At 42.0% G+C, this 18,409-nt stretch overlaps 1 protein-coding gene across 2 annotated transcripts; it reads left to right on the top strand.

Moving 5' to 3' along the window:
- The first annotated feature begins 65 nt into the window (after positions 1-65).
- Positions 66-17,901, top strand: LOC136556621 (dynein axonemal intermediate chain 7-like). 2 transcript variants are annotated; one of them, XM_066549944.1, is made up of 16 exons: positions 66-261; positions 715-729; positions 2,692-2,728; positions 3,687-3,778; positions 4,700-4,801; positions 7,028-7,165; positions 7,912-8,058; positions 9,068-9,171; positions 10,255-10,534; positions 12,210-12,315; positions 14,622-14,779; positions 15,471-15,615; positions 15,862-16,076; positions 16,524-16,691; positions 16,869-16,982; positions 17,554-17,901. In XM_066549944.1, the coding sequence occupies exons 1-16, from the start codon at positions 259-261 to the stop codon at positions 17,827-17,829; spliced, it is 2,100 nt and encodes a 699-aa protein (XP_066406041.1). In that variant the 5' UTR covers positions 66-258; the 3' UTR covers positions 17,830-17,901. The 2 variants fall into 2 exon arrangements, with proteins under 2 accessions (XP_066406041.1, XP_066406040.1); XM_066549943.1 differs by lacking the exons at positions 66-261; positions 715-729 and having other exon boundaries at positions 1,206-2,728.
- The last annotated feature ends 508 nt before the right edge of the window (positions 17,902-18,409 follow it).

Genomic DNA, 18,409 nt, shown 5'->3' with positions numbered 1-18,409 from the left:
GGCTGCGGGCGGGGCCTGGGGGGGGGCGGGAGCCTGAGGGGGGCGGGCAGCGGGAGCCTGAGGGACACGGGCAGCGCCACGGGCACCGGGAACCTGAGGGAGGCGGGCACCGCCACGGGCACCGGGAGCCTGAGGGACAAGGGCACCGCCACCCGCGGCGGAACCGCATCCTGAGGGACACGGGCGTCGCCACGGGCACCGCCACCCGCGGCGGGATCGCATCCTCAGGGACACGGGCACCGCCACCCGTGGCAGGACATGGTGGGGCGGGGAAGGGGCCTGGGTACGGGTTACATGGTGGGATGGGGAAGGACGAGGTGGTGCAGTAAACCGGGGCGTTCTTGTGAGCTGCCCAAGTCCCGGGAGGTGGGAGAAAGGCTTTGAGGCTGAAAGAAGCACCCGAAGGCCGCGTTATCTGTGGTGTGAGCCCCGGCGAGGCCGTGGGTTGCTGCTGTGGCTGCTGCGTGTGGAACCAGCCGGGAGGCGGCTCACACTTTGTTGCCAGAATGGCTCCGTGGTGAAAAACTTAATTCCAGGAGTCATGTATTAGTGGCTAATTTTCTGCAGTATTGAAATTCTTATCATTATAGTTTTTCAATAGATAATCACATTTAATTTTAACAGAATAATACTATTTTTCTAATTACTCCTTTCTAGCTGATACATTGTTTTCTGATGTTCCCTTTCCTTTTTTCCCCTCTTCTGATCTTTTAGGCTCCGAAAAAAAAGGTAGGTAGGCAGAAACACGCTGTAGTTCACAGCTGAGTTTATTTTTTTATCCGATTTTTTGTTTTCTTTCCTGAGGCAGCTGGCCAGGGTTAATGAATCTGAAGGGGGAAGAGGCGTCTCCAGGACACCGAGCTTTTGGGCCTTGAGCAGGGAAGCCAAATGTTCCTGCAGCGCTGCTCAGAGGGAGCATGGCCAGCGCAGCCACTGCTTGTTTGGCTTGGCAACGGGTGTCCAGGCAGAGAGGAGAGGCGGTGTCCTGGCTCTGTCCCAGCCATGAGGTGGCAGCAGAACCAGGGCAGTGACTGTCCCCTGTGCTGGGCTCTGGTGGGGCCGCGTTTCGAGTGCTGTGTCCAGTTCTGGGCCCCTCACTGCACGATGGACATGGAGGGGCTGGAGCGTGTCTAGAGAAGGGAAGGGGGCTGGGCAAGGGGATGGAGCACCAGGTACAGCTGGGGGGTGGGGGGTTAGCCTGGAGAAAAAGAGGCTCTGGAGGGACCTTCTGGCTCTGCACAACTCCCTGACAGGATTGGGCAGCCCGGGGAAATCAGGCTCTTCTCCCAGGGAACAAGGGACAGGAGGCGAGGAACGGCCTCAAGCTGTGCCAGGGGAGGGGTCAGGTTGGACATCAGCAGGAATTTCATCACGGAAGGTCTGTCAAGCATTGGAAGGGGCTGCCCAGGGAAGTTTGGAGTCACCATGCCTGGAGGTGTCCAAGGAAGGCCTGGACATGGCACTCAGTACTCTGGGCTGGGGGACAAGGTGGGGATTGGGCACAGCTTGGACTCGATGATCTTGGAGGTCTTTTCCAGCCTGAATGCTTCTGGGATTCTGTTGTTTGAGCCATAAGCTAGACACAGAACAAGGAGGGTGAAGGGACAACAGGCAGAAGTCCATAGGAAACTGAGTTGCATAAATTGGTCCTGTGGGTTATTCTTACTTCAGTGATAATGAATTTATCTACCCCTCCCCAGCTGTGCATCTCACTCTTCTCAGTGCTCTGTTAAGTCATAGGAATGTGAAAAGAAATTGACTGAAACTTGATTTCAAGTAATTGAAACAAGCAGGTTTTCCATTTTCAGTTTATTTATTTATTTATTTATCAAAATGAAAAGAACAAATTCTTCCCTGAAATCCTAACGGGTAGAAGTGTGAATTTTACTGACATTATTTTGGGATAATTTTGCAAATGAATGCTTTGGTACCAAATGTGATAAGATGGACTCAGACTCTGGTGGCACTTAATTGTCACCACTGTATTTGTCCCAGCTTCATGGCAATCTCTGTACTCAAAGTTGCATTTATATATATATTTTTGCCAATGTGTTTATTGCCATGCCAAGTAGTGTGAACAAGTAGCTATTTGTATCTGAATGTGTGATAGTTGAAATCAAAGTGTGAAATAAGTGTGTGTGAAGAAGGAACAGTGGTCAGATACTTTCTGAGAACCTCAAATTTAAAATATCATTACTCTAGGATATGCTGGAGGTGAACAGTGAACTGTCTGGAGTGAGATTTTATAACAGAAAAGAGAACTCTTTGCTATTTTGTCTTGTGAATTAGATGATTCTAAATGCCAGGCTTGTCCCAAAATACATTTTCCAATATTTCCTAAAATGTTTGAAGTTGTAGCATCTACTTTCTTAGCAGATCTGCCTGCTATTCGATTTCTACATTAAACCAAAGGATTTTAATACTCATGTTGTGGCTGTGTTTGGGGATGTCTAGCATAGAAAAATACATTAATTTTACAACCTTATCATAAAAAAGAGAAGAATTTAGTTCAGAATGTCCGTTACAATTCTGGGGCCTTCATTGGTTGTCTAGGGAGTCTAAAATCTTAACTGAGGGATCACATTGGAAGGGCAAAGTTAGAGAGTTATAGAACTGCCAAAGAATATTAAAATAATACTGATATTTGTTTTCTTCTCCCTTATTGCAAACATGAAATTCAATGGTAAAAAGGGAAAATCAAAGAAAGGAAAGGAAGCGAAGCTGAGAGGTAATGTGCACTTCATTTTGAGGGAATGTGATGGACAAATTGTTAATTTTAAATAAAGGGGCAAAAGGTGATGTCCTGAACTAGATGTGAATTGCTGTCTCTGTTTCACAAATGGAAATGTTCTTCCCTCTTTCCTGGTGTGGGCCAAACTCTCTGTTCCTTGATGCTGCACCTCACTTCCCTATCAGAGCAATACTCTCTTCTCTAATTATTCCTACTGCAATTAGGAAGTTGGGAAGAATTAACTTGCCATTGATCCATCCTGGTGGGGGCTTGGGCATGCTGTGACTGCCAGGAAGGGAGTGCTAATCACTGGTGAGCTTTTATGGTGAGAGTGGGAGCTCAGGTGGGCACAGGCAGATTTGGGAACTGCTGCTGCTCTTGCCTCAGTGCAGCACACGCTTGACACGATTTACTTGGAGGTGATGACATCAAGTCACTGTTTGGGAACATCTGGATGGCACACAGGCTGTGCCATTTTAGGCTGAAAGCTTAGAGGTTGAACCAGTTCTAGTTTTCACATCCTCTCTAATTTTCTAGTCCCTATGGCAGCAAAGAGAAGCAAGAACTGTGGAGTAACAGATCCTGAAGTGGATTTCAATGAACAAAGAGCTGTAAAATTGAAATTGTAGGAAACTAGTGGTTGTAGGAAAGAAGACAACAAATTTAGGATTAAAGCACTGAGTTTCACTCAAGACTTTGGATTGAGAACCTGTGTCCATTGAAGCTGTAGATGGAGAGAGCACTCACAGACTGATGGGGCAGTGCCAGTGTGCTTTAGTAGTATTCAAATTAATTTGGATCAATTTTCATATGGGAGATTTCTGTGCAGTGAAAGATAAACATTTATGTTGCTCATTTTATAGTGGTTATATCATTACAACTGGTAACCAAATAATCTCTTAGATTTTATTTAGGAAAGCATAGTTATGCCCTTGATCTCTTTCCCAATCCTCAGCTGAAGCCCTATTACGAGCTCAACAAGAAGAAGAAGAAAGACTTGAAAGGGAGAGACTGTATCGAGAGCACTTGGAAAAGCTTGAGGCAAAGGTTAGTCTTTTACTCAATGAAAAAATCTAATCCTATTTCTAAACTTGAGACAAGGCCTGTAAAACATCAGTGATTTATAGGAATTCATTTTCTTATGCACTTATTGTTGGAAATAATATTTTCCAGTTTTGATAAATTTAAATACATTACCTTTTGTCATATGTGTTTCTAAAGTTCAGTTAAATGCCTTTTTTTTTTATTTCCCATTTCCACTGTGCTTTCAATTGAATATATTTTTCATATTCCCCATGAGGATATTTGGTACAAATTCCTAATTGGTTCCCTGTTCAGGCAGATACAGTGCTTTGTATTTGTGTATATGTATATATATGTGTGTGTGTGTGTATTAGACTATGTATATTTATTTTTCTGAACAATCCAGCATTCAGAACAAAAACTGATCAATGATAGATAACTATTTTTGTGTTTTAAAAGAAAAAAAAAGATTTACAACAAACTAATTTTTTTTTAAAGAATCACTCTTGTCTACTCCTCTTGTACTTCACAGAATATTTTTTTCCTCCTAGGGAGAAGATGACCTTAAAATAATAGAAACTAAAAGGGAAAAAATAAAACAGTTTTACATGTTTTTTCCAAATTATCCTTACATATTTTAGCAGCTCCCATTAGGGCTGGCTCCAGGATGCTGATATGGAAACTGTTGAAGTGAGAGGTTGCAATCATATGTCACATTATGTTTATCATATGACTCAGCAGCTACTGTGATGACAATAACATATTTCAAACTACTGCAGTCTTCTCAATTGGATGTTTCATAAAAAAAGCAAGTTTTCAGTGTTTGTATTTGTTTAAATAATAACTCATTCAAATATCCCCAATTTGTTTCTTCTATGTAAAATAATTGTAAGAAATAAGCCAAATATTTAGCTGCTCTGTTTGATATATGTATTTTTTTATCAGTATCAAGGAGAGAGGGAGTCTGAACTAGCCCAACATAATTCACTGGAACAGAAGTTTCTTTCTGCACAGCAGTGGAAAAGGAATTACAGAGAACAAGCCAAGGTAAGCTTTCTTGCCAAAATCTGCCCAGAGGTTTGGCAAGGAAGAGACTTCAGGAGCTTCCAGTTCTTGAATGTATATGTGTGCCATGACAGCATTTTGAATTCCATCTCAAAGCAGTGACAGGCCATGCTCACTCTCTTATCTTCTGTATTTTGGGGCACACAGAAAAGAAATGTGGGCAAAGAGGAGCCTATTTGGTGATCAAAGTATCAATGCCCCACACCTTACCACAACAGTAACAAGGAATTGTAATTTCAGATGTTCTGGTAGCTGTTCTTCCTCTTTTATTTCTGTAATGCATTCTGCTTTTAAGCATTTCACCAAAAAAGTTCTGTCAGGGCTTAAAAAGAAATTCTGTAGAATATTTGTTTCAGTGGCTCCTGGCTATCACAGGTCATCATTCAGAGAGAGAGGTTTGCTAGATTTTTGAAGGATGTGGCACATACCCAGGTCAGGGCTGGAAATGTGTGGAAAATGCAGCTAAAAGTTGATGTCTGCAGTTTAGGGTGACATCCATGGTGGTTGTATCATCACCCAATGGCATTATGTCCTGTCAAGTTCAATTTGAAGTGGTGAGGTGTGGAAATACAGTAGATTTCACTCTTGAGAATCTTGCAGACACATCACTCAGTAACAGTCTGATCATGACATTTGAGCAGGTAAGGAACCAAAGGTTTAATATCCTACAGGCCTGTGGACACAAGGATTTTGTTAAAGTCTCTGCAGAGCAACTTCACAAACATAGGATAACCCGTGTTAGAGAGGACTTCTGAAATTCCTGCAGTTCAACCTCCTGCACCAAGCAGGGCAAGGTCTGAAGTTAAATCAAGGTGCTCAGTTGGGTTTTGAAATATTTAAAAGTTGGAGGTACCACAGGATCTTTGACAGCTTTACCACTCTCACTATAACCATTTTTCTCTGAATGCAGCTGGCATTTCCCTGTTACAGCTTGTGATCATTGCCAGCTGTTGTTTGTGGATGTTTTTGACAAACTAGAACTATTGATTTTAAAATAAGTCTGATAAAACACTGATAGATTATGGGAAATACCAGAGTTTCTTTTAGTCTTGTTGTTAAGATTATTTAGGATAAAATAAATATGTAATACCAAATACTGAGGTTCCACATCTATTTCTGAAGAATTTCAGTATAGATGAAGACATGCATTTACACCTTACCATGAAATTTACCCATTTTCTCAAAAAAAGCGCTGTTACTTCTAAGAATGTGATGATAAAAGTGAAGCTCTCTTTTAAGTGCAAAGATGTAAAAAAAAAAGAAATCAGATGTCTTACTACTGAAAATTGACCAGTCTTCTATACAGGAGTTTCCAGTGCACTCAGCACTCCCCTATTGTTGCTTTGTTTGAAGTCAGTGGGAATGCTGGTGGAAGTGGTTGAGAATGCAATCCTATAAGTGCTTTTGCTTTAAAAGATACATTTTCCTTTGCAATGCAATTTTCAGTAACATGGGGTTGTTAATCTTCACAGCAAACGGGGGGCAATCTTTTCTTAATATCCTATTCTATGGATGAAAAAAGTTCCATTATGGGTGATAAATTGATGCCATGAGCCAATGTTAGGCTTATGTTTGGCATTAAGTGGGTTTAGTCTGCCACTGATTTTTTCTTTCCACCTCTATAGGAATGACCAAGAATTGATTTGAAAATAAAATTTTTTTTAAAAAGCCCTAATCTAGGATTTCACATTCCTACCAGAGGTTTCTGCAACAGGATAATTGATGCTGGTAAGGGAGAGGAAATCTCCTTCAGAGGCAGAGAAAGGAGGAGTAAATGTGTTGCAGTAGAGGCTCCTAATCAACTTTATTGCCAGTGTAGGAATTTTCAGTTTTCTTGGCAGAATCTGATCTGAGACCCACTTGCCTCTTCCACCTGCACCTTCCTCGTTTCTGTTCTCAGTCATTTTATTCTTCCAACCCCTCCCTTATGGCAGGTACTGAATTCATTGCTTTTGTGGAGCAGAGCAGAATCCACTGATAAATAGGTATAAACAAGTGTGAGGTGGGCAGAAGCATCTTAACACATTAATATCAAAGTAAACCTTTTTTTCCTGGCATAGGGATAATAAACCAGGTGGTGTTAGAATCCTGTTTAGATGCAGGTGTGAATTTGTCACTATAATGTATTTGTCTTTCAGAATCCTCCTTTTTCTTGTAATAGCAGTGTGCAGCACACCTGTATCTACTTTTCTCTGAACTCTCCTGCAGTGGGAGCACTACCTGAGCTGTGATGGGACTCCTGACCCCACTGTACCTCAGGAAATCAACACTTTCATGAGCCTGTGGCGTGATGATCAAGATCAGGATGTCCAGCTTGTGATGGAGAAGGAGGAAGTGGTGCTGCATGTAAGTGTTTAAATGGTGTATTTCAGTTTAAGCTTAACATATCCTTAACAGCCCTCTCTAACTCTATTTTCCCATTTTTCATGGCCAAATGAGTGAAAGACCTTCAACACCTAGAAGTTTTTCTTCAATTTTTCTATTTTTCCTAAATTAGAGATCTATTGTTAACCCTGAAGAAGATGTGTATTGAATTTCAATATGCATTTAAGGGACTTTTGCTGTGTTTCTTACACTGAGGTCTAGCATTCCAACATCCATTCTCCCTTCCATTTTAAACCAGAGCATACAAGCTCATGTCAGATATAAATGCTTTGGTGGGCAAAAACCTCATTTTGTAACATTGAGCCAGTAAAATGTCATGTAAGAGCAAAAGTTCCCAGAATTGATTTTTACCAACAGAAGTCATCAGCCATTGATAGCTTGTGAAGCAATTTTTAGCAGTCTGTGCCTGCTCTGTAAATTCAGGATCTTATTTTCATTTATTCTGACTTTACGTTGTTTTTCAGAAAGTTAAATCGAGCCTTCTGGAAACTGGGGGGGGAAGTTGCATGTGTAATACAGATTTCATTGGGTTGGTTTGATTCTGAGTTGGATTTCTTATCTGTCTATATAAAAAAAAAGGTTATTTTTCGGACCAAAATCTGTTTTAATGCAAAGGAAGTAGGTGTGCCTCATTTTTTATGACAGAACACACAATATGTTAAGGATGGTGTCACAACAGATACTTCTCCCATGTAAATGTTTTCTAGTTGGTTGAGAAGTTGGAGTTTCTTCTGTTGGAGGCAGCACCAGGAGAGATCACAGACAAACAACAAGACCAGTACCAGGAAGTTATTCTGCAATTGCAGGATCTGCTTCACCAGAAATACAATGATGCTACCCAGAACCTGCTCAAAGTGAGTGAGCTTTACTGCTTCAAAGCTGTGATTTGCACACATAAGTTAACACCAAGTGTCCTTCAATGATGCTTGGCTCTGTTTGGTCCTAAACTGCCACAGAGATGAGTCTGTGAGTTTCAAATCATGTTTATAGCACTCACCAGACTTTAATTACTCAAAACTCCTGAAAATCTGAACTTTACAGTGGGAAATCTCAAGAATAAACTACTGGGAAATTTTGTGAGACTTGGGGATGATGATAACAAGAGGTGCTGTATGAAATTTGTTGACTGTACCAAAAAACTGTAGATGTGAAAAGCAACTCATAAGGTTGCCTTGTACACATTTTTTTAATACAAGTTCATGTAATTAAAATATTTTTGAAACTAAGATCTTGGGAAAGGTGAAGAGTACTCAAACTAGAAAATGAAATTGTGCTGGAGAGTCAGTTTTCTGAGCTGCATGTGTAGGTAGTGACCTTGCTATTTCAAGAATATTGATCATATATATAAAGTATGTTTAGCAAAGGAATATTAGTAAAATAGTGAACCAGCGCACAGTCAAAACCACCTGCAAATTAAGAAATGTTGAATTCTTATTTCCTGAATTTAGGATTAAGCTCCCAACAGAATTAGTATTTCACAAGTTTGATGCTGCCTAAATGATAAAATAATCTGTACAGTGTATCTGGGGTAGGAGTCCATTATTGCTCAGTAAATCCTTTTTTTGTTTATTTTTTATAATTTATCCTGAGAATTAGGGAAATAATGGAAGAACCCATATTTGGCAGTACTTGGCTCACAGAATTTATGAAGTCAGAGAAAAAAAAAGCAATGTAGTTAAAATTTTAAGCAACAGATTTGAGTTTGTAACTGTTGTGCTTTAATATATAAATACAACACAGCTGGGCTTGGTCTGGTGCCTTTTCATTCTTACATGTATTTTTTACATTTATTTATTCAAGAAAATGTAGGTAAATCAATGTGAAATAAATAACATATGATTTAATTGGCTTTTTTCTTTGTAGATAGCTAGTATGTATGAAGATTCTGAAACTGGGAATATGCACACAGTCCTAAAGGATAAAAATGTTACTTTCTGTATTTGGGCCAATCTGAAGAAGAAAGCAAGGTACAGTACACTGAAATTATTAATTTGAAATGAGGCCTGGCTTTGTTGAGTAAACACTAAGAATCAATTTCTCATAATCTTTTTTTTGTTGTTGAATAGCATCCATTCTGCAGACTCTCAGTGCTGGCTGCTGCTAAGGAGTGGTTTAGAGATATATAAATTTCTTTCTTAAAATGCAGCAGCAGAACCCTGCCAGAACAAATTTGGAAGAAAAACAGTAAAGCTCATGCAGAGAATTGAAATTCCTCTGGAAGCAGTGTTTCTTGCTGATGCATTTAATATTTTCTAAGTTGTTCCAGTTGCTTGCAAAGCAGTGAATGATACTTTGTGCTCAGTTAGAGAAAATATTTTAGAGCCTGGGATGCACTATCATTTCTGAATCTAAATCTTGTGTTTTTATTGGATTACCATATAAATGGCACATTGCCAAAATGAGATTCTTGAGCAGACTTCCTACTCCCACTCCATAAATGTAAGGAATAAGTTATTAAAAGGACTTTAGTTAGACTAAGGACCTGTTGCTGTGAGTTTTGTTAAGATAAGTAGAAGGGTGGGTGCTGAGCAGTGTCAGACTGACCTGCAGGAAGAACCCATATGGGTTAAGGGTTAAAGCCTTGTGGGCAGCAGAGAGATGCACTTAAAATATTCAACCAACAATTAAAAGCTAAGTGTTTTTTTTACTGGAAGATTTTTAGAACTTGTGACTAGCTTATCTTATTCAAAAGTAAGTATTCTTTGAATTATTTTGAAAGCTGCTAAGAGTGATGTAACCCAGCTGTGCAGGGATTTTTCCCAATAAATTAGTCAGTTGTACCAGAAATGTAGTTTCTAGAAGAGCTGTCATCTGATCCTGCCTCATTGCCATCCTGTCAAGACTTATTTTTGAGAGTTCTGATCCCCTTGATGCAGTTGTGGCTTTACTGGAGGGTCTCACAGACAGCTGCCAGCACCAGCACTGTGCCATCCCACAGCATTTCTCAGACACTCAACAAATGCCAGAAGAGATGTGCCGTTTGTGGGGAAGCACCAAATGAAGTGCTGCCATCTCACCAGGCCCTGTTGCTGTGTCCCTGCCCTTGCCAGGTTCAAGGACCACGTGTTCCAGGGGGCAGGGCACGCCTTTGAGCTGCCCATGTCCCTGGCCCTGAGCAGCGTGGCCGTTCGCCTGCTGCACACCCACTACGACCACGTGTCTCCCCTGTGGCTGCAGTGCCAGGGGCTGCCGAGGCGGGGGCCCTCAGCCACCCTGGAGTCAGCTGAGCTGCCAGAGGACACTGGGCAAGGACCAGGAGAAGAGGAGGAGAAAGGCAGGGAAGAACCCAGCGTGCCTGCTGCAGAAGAAACGGGTTCTAAGGGCAGAAAGGTGGGTAAAAACCTCTTGTAAACTTCAGGCTCAGTCACAGTGTCCTGTGCAGGACAGCCATATCCTTAAATGTTTTATAGAAAAGGCAGCTTGTGTCAACAGTGTCATAGATCTTCTCAAGGGAATGCAAAGATGGGAAGTTTGGATAGGCTATGCAATTGGCGTTTGGTTTAAGAGAAGGATCGAGCATGAAGTGCCATTGCAAGATATTTCTATAAATCTCTGGCATAAATACAGATTAATGGATTCTGCTTCTGCAAAACTGACAGTCCCACAAAATCTCAGCAGGAATCCAATTTTAGGGAAATTTGCAGCATGCAGACTAAGATTAAGAGTTCAGCAGGTGTTGGCTGTGAAGTGCCTGGCTGTTCCATGTTTGTGTGCTGACCCTTTGCTGATAGAGCCTTTTCAAGTATGATTTCTGGCTGCCTGTCCTCTTCCTCAGCTCTCTTCCATGGAATATCTTGGCTTTAGGTGTGATGGAGGTTGCTTGGTTTTGTGTTGTCCATACTTCATTTGGGGTTTTTACTCTGTCTATTTATCTGTGACTTTCAGATAAATGCTCTGTGTTCTCACCTGAAATTATGCAGAAATAACTGACAAAACATCAAGTTTTAGGCCTTCTTACTATGTTTGGAGCAATTTCATGTGATAATACGAGTGGAAAGGGACCCACAAGGATCCTTGAGTCCAACTCTTAAGTGAATGAATTCTGGGATCCATACAGGGATCAAACAGGGATTGAACCTCTGTCCACGATCATGGCTTTTCTCCTTTTCAGTCCCCAACACCTTGTAATGAATCAGTGCTTGAAATCCTGCTTCTCTTGGTTCCTTTTTTCTTTTTTTATATGACAAATCTTATCTTTTGGCACTTTTCACCTACATTACTCAGATTTTCTTTAAGCTGCTTCATTTTATTCCCTCTCTTTTTCTTTCCCAGATCTTGGTGCTCTTTCTCTCAATCCATTTTGTGGATTTTCCTCTTCCCTCTGAAGGCTCCACTTCTCTCAGCTTCTGTCCTCTCACCTCCTGTCCTGTTTGAGGAGATGTGTGTTCTCTGCAATGCTGGCAGGCACAGAAGGTGCTGTGCCTCCAGAGGAGTGTGCTGTGGCATGGATGAATCCCTGTCTGCACTAGATATTTGTCTGGAAATCCAGGGGATGTACCTTGAGCTCCCCCACATTGCTGGGTGTAAATACAATGAAATACAGTGTGAAAGGGAATAAATCTCCTGGGCCAGGCACAGGCCAAAGCTACAGATGGGGTTCTGGCACAGTTTCACTGTTGGTTTGGACTCAGCCTCGACATGCATTTTACTTTGTGCCACTCTGCTGACTGTAAAATCATCAAAAAGCACAAGTTTTGAGTGCACACTCTGCTGAAAAAGTGTTGGGTGCTTGTTTGGTACTCAGGGAGCTCAAGATGGAATTTGCAGTGGAAATGAAGTAATTACTTTATCTCTAAATCCAGTTCCAAACCAGAGAGTATCTTTAATCAAAATAGTTTTGATAGCTAGATAGAAATTATTTCTCTTAAAACCTTGACCCTGTAGCAAGATTGGTACAAATGTTTGTGTATCCCTTCTCCTTGGGCCTCCTTGAAGGAGGTGATACCTTCTTCTTCATTGTGTTTGTCTCTGACTAATGGAAAAATGTCTCTTGCTTTTTGTCTAGGAGAGTTCTGCCTCACTGAAAGGGACCAGCAATAACACAGATGATATAAAAGAGGCACAGGAGGAAATTGAGAAGAATTCAGAAATTTTGGATGCATCATCACAAGGTATTTGGTTATTTTTTATGTGCAGCACTACAAAAGTACTTAGGCTAAGTATTTTATGTGTTAAAAATTCCCTGTGAGGGTGGTGAGGCCCTGGCACAGGGTGCCCAGAGCAGCTGTGGCTGCCTCATCCCTGGAAGTGTCCAAGGCCAGGCTGGATGGGGCTTGGAGCAACCTGGGATAGTGGAAGGTACCCAGGGGGGTGGAACTGACTTTAAGGTCCTTCCCAACCCAGGCCATTCCATGATCCATGGAAACACTGCAATATCTCCATGTGAATGGAGCAAAGCTTATAAATATAGGGATGTTTTGATATCACTTGAGTTTTGTTGACATTTCTATTAATGATTGTTAAATCATGAGGGGAGATAACAGGACAGATAGGAAAATGGAGTTTGTCCCCACACTTATTTTAATGTATTTATTATTTATGCTTATATACATGTTTATCATGTTTCTATAGATATGTATATTATTATACATACATTTATGGGTGAGACACACAATCTTTATGAGTCTCCAGGCTCTGGGGAGATTTACTTCCTCAGAAAATGATGATTCCAATGCATATCATGGTAGGCATTGGTGTAGTGTGGGATGGTACTGAGTATTACCTAAATGGGTGCTTCAAGTGAGAGGGCCTAATTCTAGGAAATAAAACTGTTTGTATGTCCCACATAAGTTACAGATTTCTTCAGTGTTGTGGCATTGTCCTTTGGTTTAACAAGAATGAGTTTTCTTGTGGTACTGACTTAAATAAAACAACTGCAAACAACTATTAGCATAATTTAGCTCCACTTTACAGCCTTTTTCTTCTGGTAAAAAAACAAACCCCACCCACAACACTTTGGACGGAGCACAGTCCAGAGAACCAGTTGTCAGACGAGACCCTAAAAGCAAGGTTTTCAAAAGAACATAAAGGTCTTGGGCCTCATGTGGAGGAATTTGTATTTTATTTCTGTCAGGCTTTGAAAGCCCCTACCACAGTATTAGATGAAGTGGATGTGCACAGATGTGCACAATTATACCTGAGTGTTTTCCAGCTTTTTCATCTGTTTTAATAAGGAAAGAAGGAAAAAACTCTTTTTTCTGGCACGCTCATGGTTTGTAAACTCTTTCAATCACGTTTGAGAAGAGCAGTGAGAGGATGCTCAGTTACCTTAAGTTCAAAACAACGAGCCAGGTAAATGAGGGTTAAAAACCAAAAATGCAACAACAGAGAACAGTGACAGTTTCTCTGGATTTACCTTTATTGTGCCTCTGTTAAGGAGATAAGTTACCTTGGGACAATAAATAGTTTCTTTAGAAGATACTTAGATAGTTTTGTATTATTATTTTAAAAAACAAGTTAAAGTGTAAGCTACACTGTAAAATGCACTGAAATGTTTTTTGCTACTTGGTAAGTTTGTTGTTCAGAATAACTGTAAAAGATGGTGTGTGATACAGTAGAGTATAACCTCTGCAGAATGTAACTAAATCTGACATTAAATTAACACCATTTTCACTTTTTTTTTTTTTTTTAAGCTTGAAGACAATTTATAGAAAGCATTCTCATTTTTTGATATGGTCTTATTCTCTCAGAGCAAGTTTCATAACAATTAGAATAGCTGCTTTTACTGTATTGAACACCTTTTTCTTGATTCCTGTCAACAACAACTCCTCTCCTCCATGTGATGTTTTATGTGGGCTGGTTTGCTTTTTTAAAGAAAATATTTATGGCCATTTTTTCCATGGCGTTTCTGCCTTTTACTAACATTTTCCAACTAATTAAACGTTAAGTTCATACATTTGTAATTATATGATACATATGTAATTATGCATAGGAAAAAAAAAGGAATTACCTTTGTTACCTGAAAATTGTGTTTCATGTTAAATCCTCTTGCTCTTCCCAATTACTATGTCTTTCACCTTCAGCACGTGACTGCTTAGTGCCTTATTTTTATATATATCTTTATTTGCTTAATTTCTTTTCATATCAATAGAATCTTACTAAACTTGTCCAGAATGTATGGTATTATTGTGCTTGTGAAATTCTTCTGTGGGTAACGATGGACTCATTCTGTCAGTAAAACCTTATTCCCACGGAAAGCATTTGGAACTCCAAATCCAAAAGCTCAGCCCCAGTCCCGAGCGCTTTTCATTGCCCAGCTCGCTGCTGTCCCCGGTTCCAGTGATGCCGAGGAGCGCCAGCAGATGGGGCCGGAACGCTGCAGAGGGAGGCACTCCCAGCGCTGGGAGAGCCTCGGCGCAGGGCGATGTCGGTGAGGTTGAGCGCCCGCTGAACTCCTGCTGTCCGCTGCACTTTCCAGAGGAGGAGGCCCCGCTGCAGGAGGAGCCGGGAGGCAGAGAAGAGGCGCCTCAGGTTGTGGATTTGGAGCAGCTGGTGCCCGTGGGGGGCGTGTTCCACATCTCTGCCCTGCAGCTGCCACCCCAGGCCCAGGACGTCGGGGACTGGACCATGGTGGAGGTGAGGGAGGACAGGGAGCAGCCCTGGTGGCCCTGAGGAGCTGCTCCTGAGGTTTGTCACTGCTGTCACATGCACTGCACGCGAGTTCCTGACAGCAAACTGACCAGGCAAGGTTTACAAATCATCAGTTTTTCACGTGTGAAAGGTGGAAGCACAGTGGTACCAAAAACCACTGCTGGTTCAGCTCCAGGCTCTGCAGGCTGGTTGAGGACTGTGGGCACTGGGTTCTGGTTTCCTCTAGCACTGCCCTACCCCACAGAGGGCACTGAAGCTGGAAACCTTTAATAAGCAAAATTCCCAAAAAGCCAAACCCAGAGAGCAGGACTGTGGGCAGGGGAAGAGGCCCAGGATGTTGATTCCCAGCCCCTGTGACCTCCCCTTCCCTCTGGCACTGTGGGGACAGTGGGATTACAGCTGCCTTTGCCTCCCCTGGTGTCTGAGGCTGGGCTCTGTGAGGAATGGCTGTGCCCCCTGGGCCCTGCCCTGAGGGTGCCTGCAGCAGCACAGGAAGGGCCCAAGGCCTCCTGGTAGCTGCTCTTCTCCTGCCTCCAAAGCTGAGCTTGGAAAGGTGCAGTATTAGCAAACCATTTTCAATGGGTGTTAAAAAGCTTTGCAGTGTTAGATGAACTCAAAGAAAAAACCTGCATTTTCTGATAAACCCCTTATCTGTCCTTTTCCTCTCTTGCCAAAGCTGCTGGATGTTGGATTGGAGGTGTATCCATATTCCCCAGGAAAGGCTGAAGATGGCACCCAGGAAGCAGTACAGATAACCCTGAGGCTCCCTGATAATGTGATTTATTTTAAAGTGCCTGTGGTAGCCCGATGGGATCCTGCAGGTCTGAACTTAAGACAAAAATTTGTTTCAAATTTGAGTAGTGGAATTTATACCTGAGTTGGACTCTTGTTACAATCCAGCTGTAAAAATAAGGGCCAGTTTGGAGCCCAGAAATAGTTTGGGGATTTGAATGTTAATTGATTTGGGGATTTTACATTTTCTTTTTATTTCTACTTCTTTGGTTTGTTTTACTTCAGCATTACTGCCAGAAGCCTTCCATGTACATCTTTCCATCCTCTTTGTCCAGGCCAATGGTGGAGAACTGATGGCATCAGCAAGATAACCTATGAAGCAGAAGAAAAGAGCATCACCTTTAGCATGGGTGACTTTTATACAGTAGCCCTTCTCCAGGATGCTCACCTGAACCTGCCCTATCAGGCCTGGGAATTGCACCCTACTGGTGTGGATGAAGGACTCTTCACAGTTACTGCAGTCTTTGCAACCATTCAGATACAAATTAAGGTACTGTCAGTAATTTTTTAATCAAACATTTGCAGATAAAAAGCCCCATAATTATTGTCCCTGATTTCAGTTTCAGTCAATGCTTTGCTGCTGGTTTTGCCTTGCTGCATTCAAGCCTGTTCCACCTGTTAGAGAGCTGAAAAGTGTTCCCCTCTCCTCTCAGCTCTACCAAGAGAAATACAGGGAGTTCTAGCAGCCTACTACTCATGCTTCTTGTTTCTTCCCAAAGTTCAAGCTACTCATGATTACCCATCTGTTCATAGGTGTATAAATCAGTACACCAGTGTAATTTCTGATTCCTACACAAGGCTGGCTGAAAGGGCACAGCCCAGAGTAGTAGATGATGTGGGTAATAATACCCAGCATAGCAAAAATATCAATATTTGAAGCCTAAACCAGAAAGGAGCTTCCATGACCATAAGTTGCTTTCACTGGTTTGTACAACAGGATAATCAGTGTATGTTGTCTTCAGTAGTGGTGGAAGAGGAGGAGGTGCTTTCCCACATCACAGGGAAATGGATGAGTCCTCTTGCCCTCAGAGCAGCTTTGAAAAGAGCTGGAGTGAACATTTTCCCAGCAGAGTACTCTCCCAAGTATGTCCCTGTGCCCAGGAAGGTGAGTGACAGAGGAGTTCCTGGTGGCTTTTCCCTGTTTTTCCTCAGGTCACCCTTTGCTGCCCTGGGAGCTGCTGTGCTGCCAGCTGAGGCAGGGCTGAGTAAAGCAGGCTCTGGCACTGCTGCAGCACAGGGAGATGGAGAGATGTGTTTGTCTGATTTGTATCGTGCCCTGCAGGCTGCCCTGGCAGAAGTGAAGGCCTATGGACAGATGGCTCTGCTCACAGCTGCTTTTGCTTTTGCTCACAGCAAGTGGAATGGAGAAGCAGGGCCAGAGCAAGTTGTGTTCAAGGTTTGTGGAGTCCCAGACTTCCAGGGCAGGCTGGCACTGACCCCATCCCCAGTTAGAAACAATTAACTCACCGTGGTGGCTTCAGCCCCTGCCTCAGTTCAGTGTCACAGCCTGCACCTGAGAGCTCTCAGGGGACACAAGGCTCAGCAACAAAGACACTTGCTAAGGAAAATGAAAAGTCACCAAGGGAGGCTTTAGCCAGAGCTGGGGTGACAGAGCTTCATGCTCTCCAGAGGCCCCTTGAAAATCAGCTATCTGCTCTGCCAGCTTTTTAAAGAACAGCTGGGACTTTCTTCCTTCCTGTAGGGTTTCTCTTGCTCCCTGCTGCAAAACAGGCAATGAGCAACCTCTCTGTTGGTTTGTCTCCACCTGTGAACTAAAACACATGGTTAAAACGTCTCCCAGCCAGACAAACACTCCCACGCGTGGCTGGACAAAGGCAGCACAGCCCACTGTGAGAGCTGCAGTGGCTGTCTCACTCTCAGGTTAAATGCATGGGACACACAAACATTGGAATTTGTGCTCTGACAATGGCCCAGGCTTCCCCTCAGTGCATTTCTTCCTGCAATAGGTGAGCGAACATCTCACGGCAGGTTCTGCCAAAGGCAACCACTGGTCTCTTCTGATGTTCAATGGTGAGAAAGTGCAACACCTCAAGCTCACTGAAGCCAGTGAGGCTTTTTCAGAAGAGCTGGAAGAAGAGTCTGAATTTCACTCCACACTCTATCATATGGTCAAGGATTCTGCCAGCAATGAAGCCATGGATAAAGTGGAAAGAGCTGGCTGCCTGTTCATTGATTCTGTGTATCAGCTGCTCCTCGCTACCAGAGTCTTAGCATACTCTTAGATACTACTGCATGCTTTCCTTCAAAACTTTATTATCAAAAGCTTTCAATAAAGTTACATTTCAAGTCTTAAATCCTTTTCTATTCAAAACAATGAAACAGGTTCTGAAATGCAAACATTTTATCTTTGTTCAAGCAAAATAAATTCTTTATTCAATTGTGGCCAGACCACAATAAGAACTGCAACAAAACACAACTGGTAACCAACGCCAAGTCTTCCTTACAAGTTTGGCACAAAAGCATTTGCATTTTTATATATATATATATATATATATATATATATATATATATATATATATATATATATATATATATATATATATATATATATATATATATATATATATATATATATATATAAATAAGTATTTTTCCATTTAGGACTGGTTTGCAACAATGCATAAAACCAGGACACATTTAATGCAGTGTAGCTGATGTCACAAATTGTTACAAATGAGGAACCATAAGAGGGGACAGAACTACACTTCTTAACCCTTCCCTGCCCTAATTGAAGTATCTGCATCCATCCTCAGATGTCTGAATATGCAGCCCAGACACTGGAGGAGCATCTCTTCTGCAAGT

Source organism: Molothrus aeneus, chromosome 5 (assembly GCF_037042795.1).
Source record: "Molothrus aeneus isolate 106 chromosome 5, BPBGC_Maene_1.0, whole genome shotgun sequence".
NCBI lineage: Eukaryota > Metazoa > Chordata > Aves > Passeriformes > Icteridae > Molothrus > Molothrus aeneus.
The sequence above is the reverse complement of the archived record's forward strand: the minus strand, read 5'-3'. Positions and strand labels throughout refer to the sequence as shown.

Bases quoted from the DNA above. Each gene is read 5' to 3' on its own strand.
- LOC136556621 (XM_066549943.1), top strand. From the start codon at position 2,671: ATGAAATTCAATGGTAAAAAGGGAAAATCAAAGAAAGGAAAGGAAGCG. The intron at 8,059-9,067 runs GTGAGTGAGCTT...TTTTCTTTGTAG, and splicing joins CTACCCAGAACCTGCTCAAA to ATAGCTAGTATGTATGAAGA. The intron at 10,535-12,209 runs GTGGGTAAAAAC...CTTTTTGTCTAG, and splicing joins CGGGTTCTAAGGGCAGAAAG to GAGAGTTCTGCCTCACTGAA.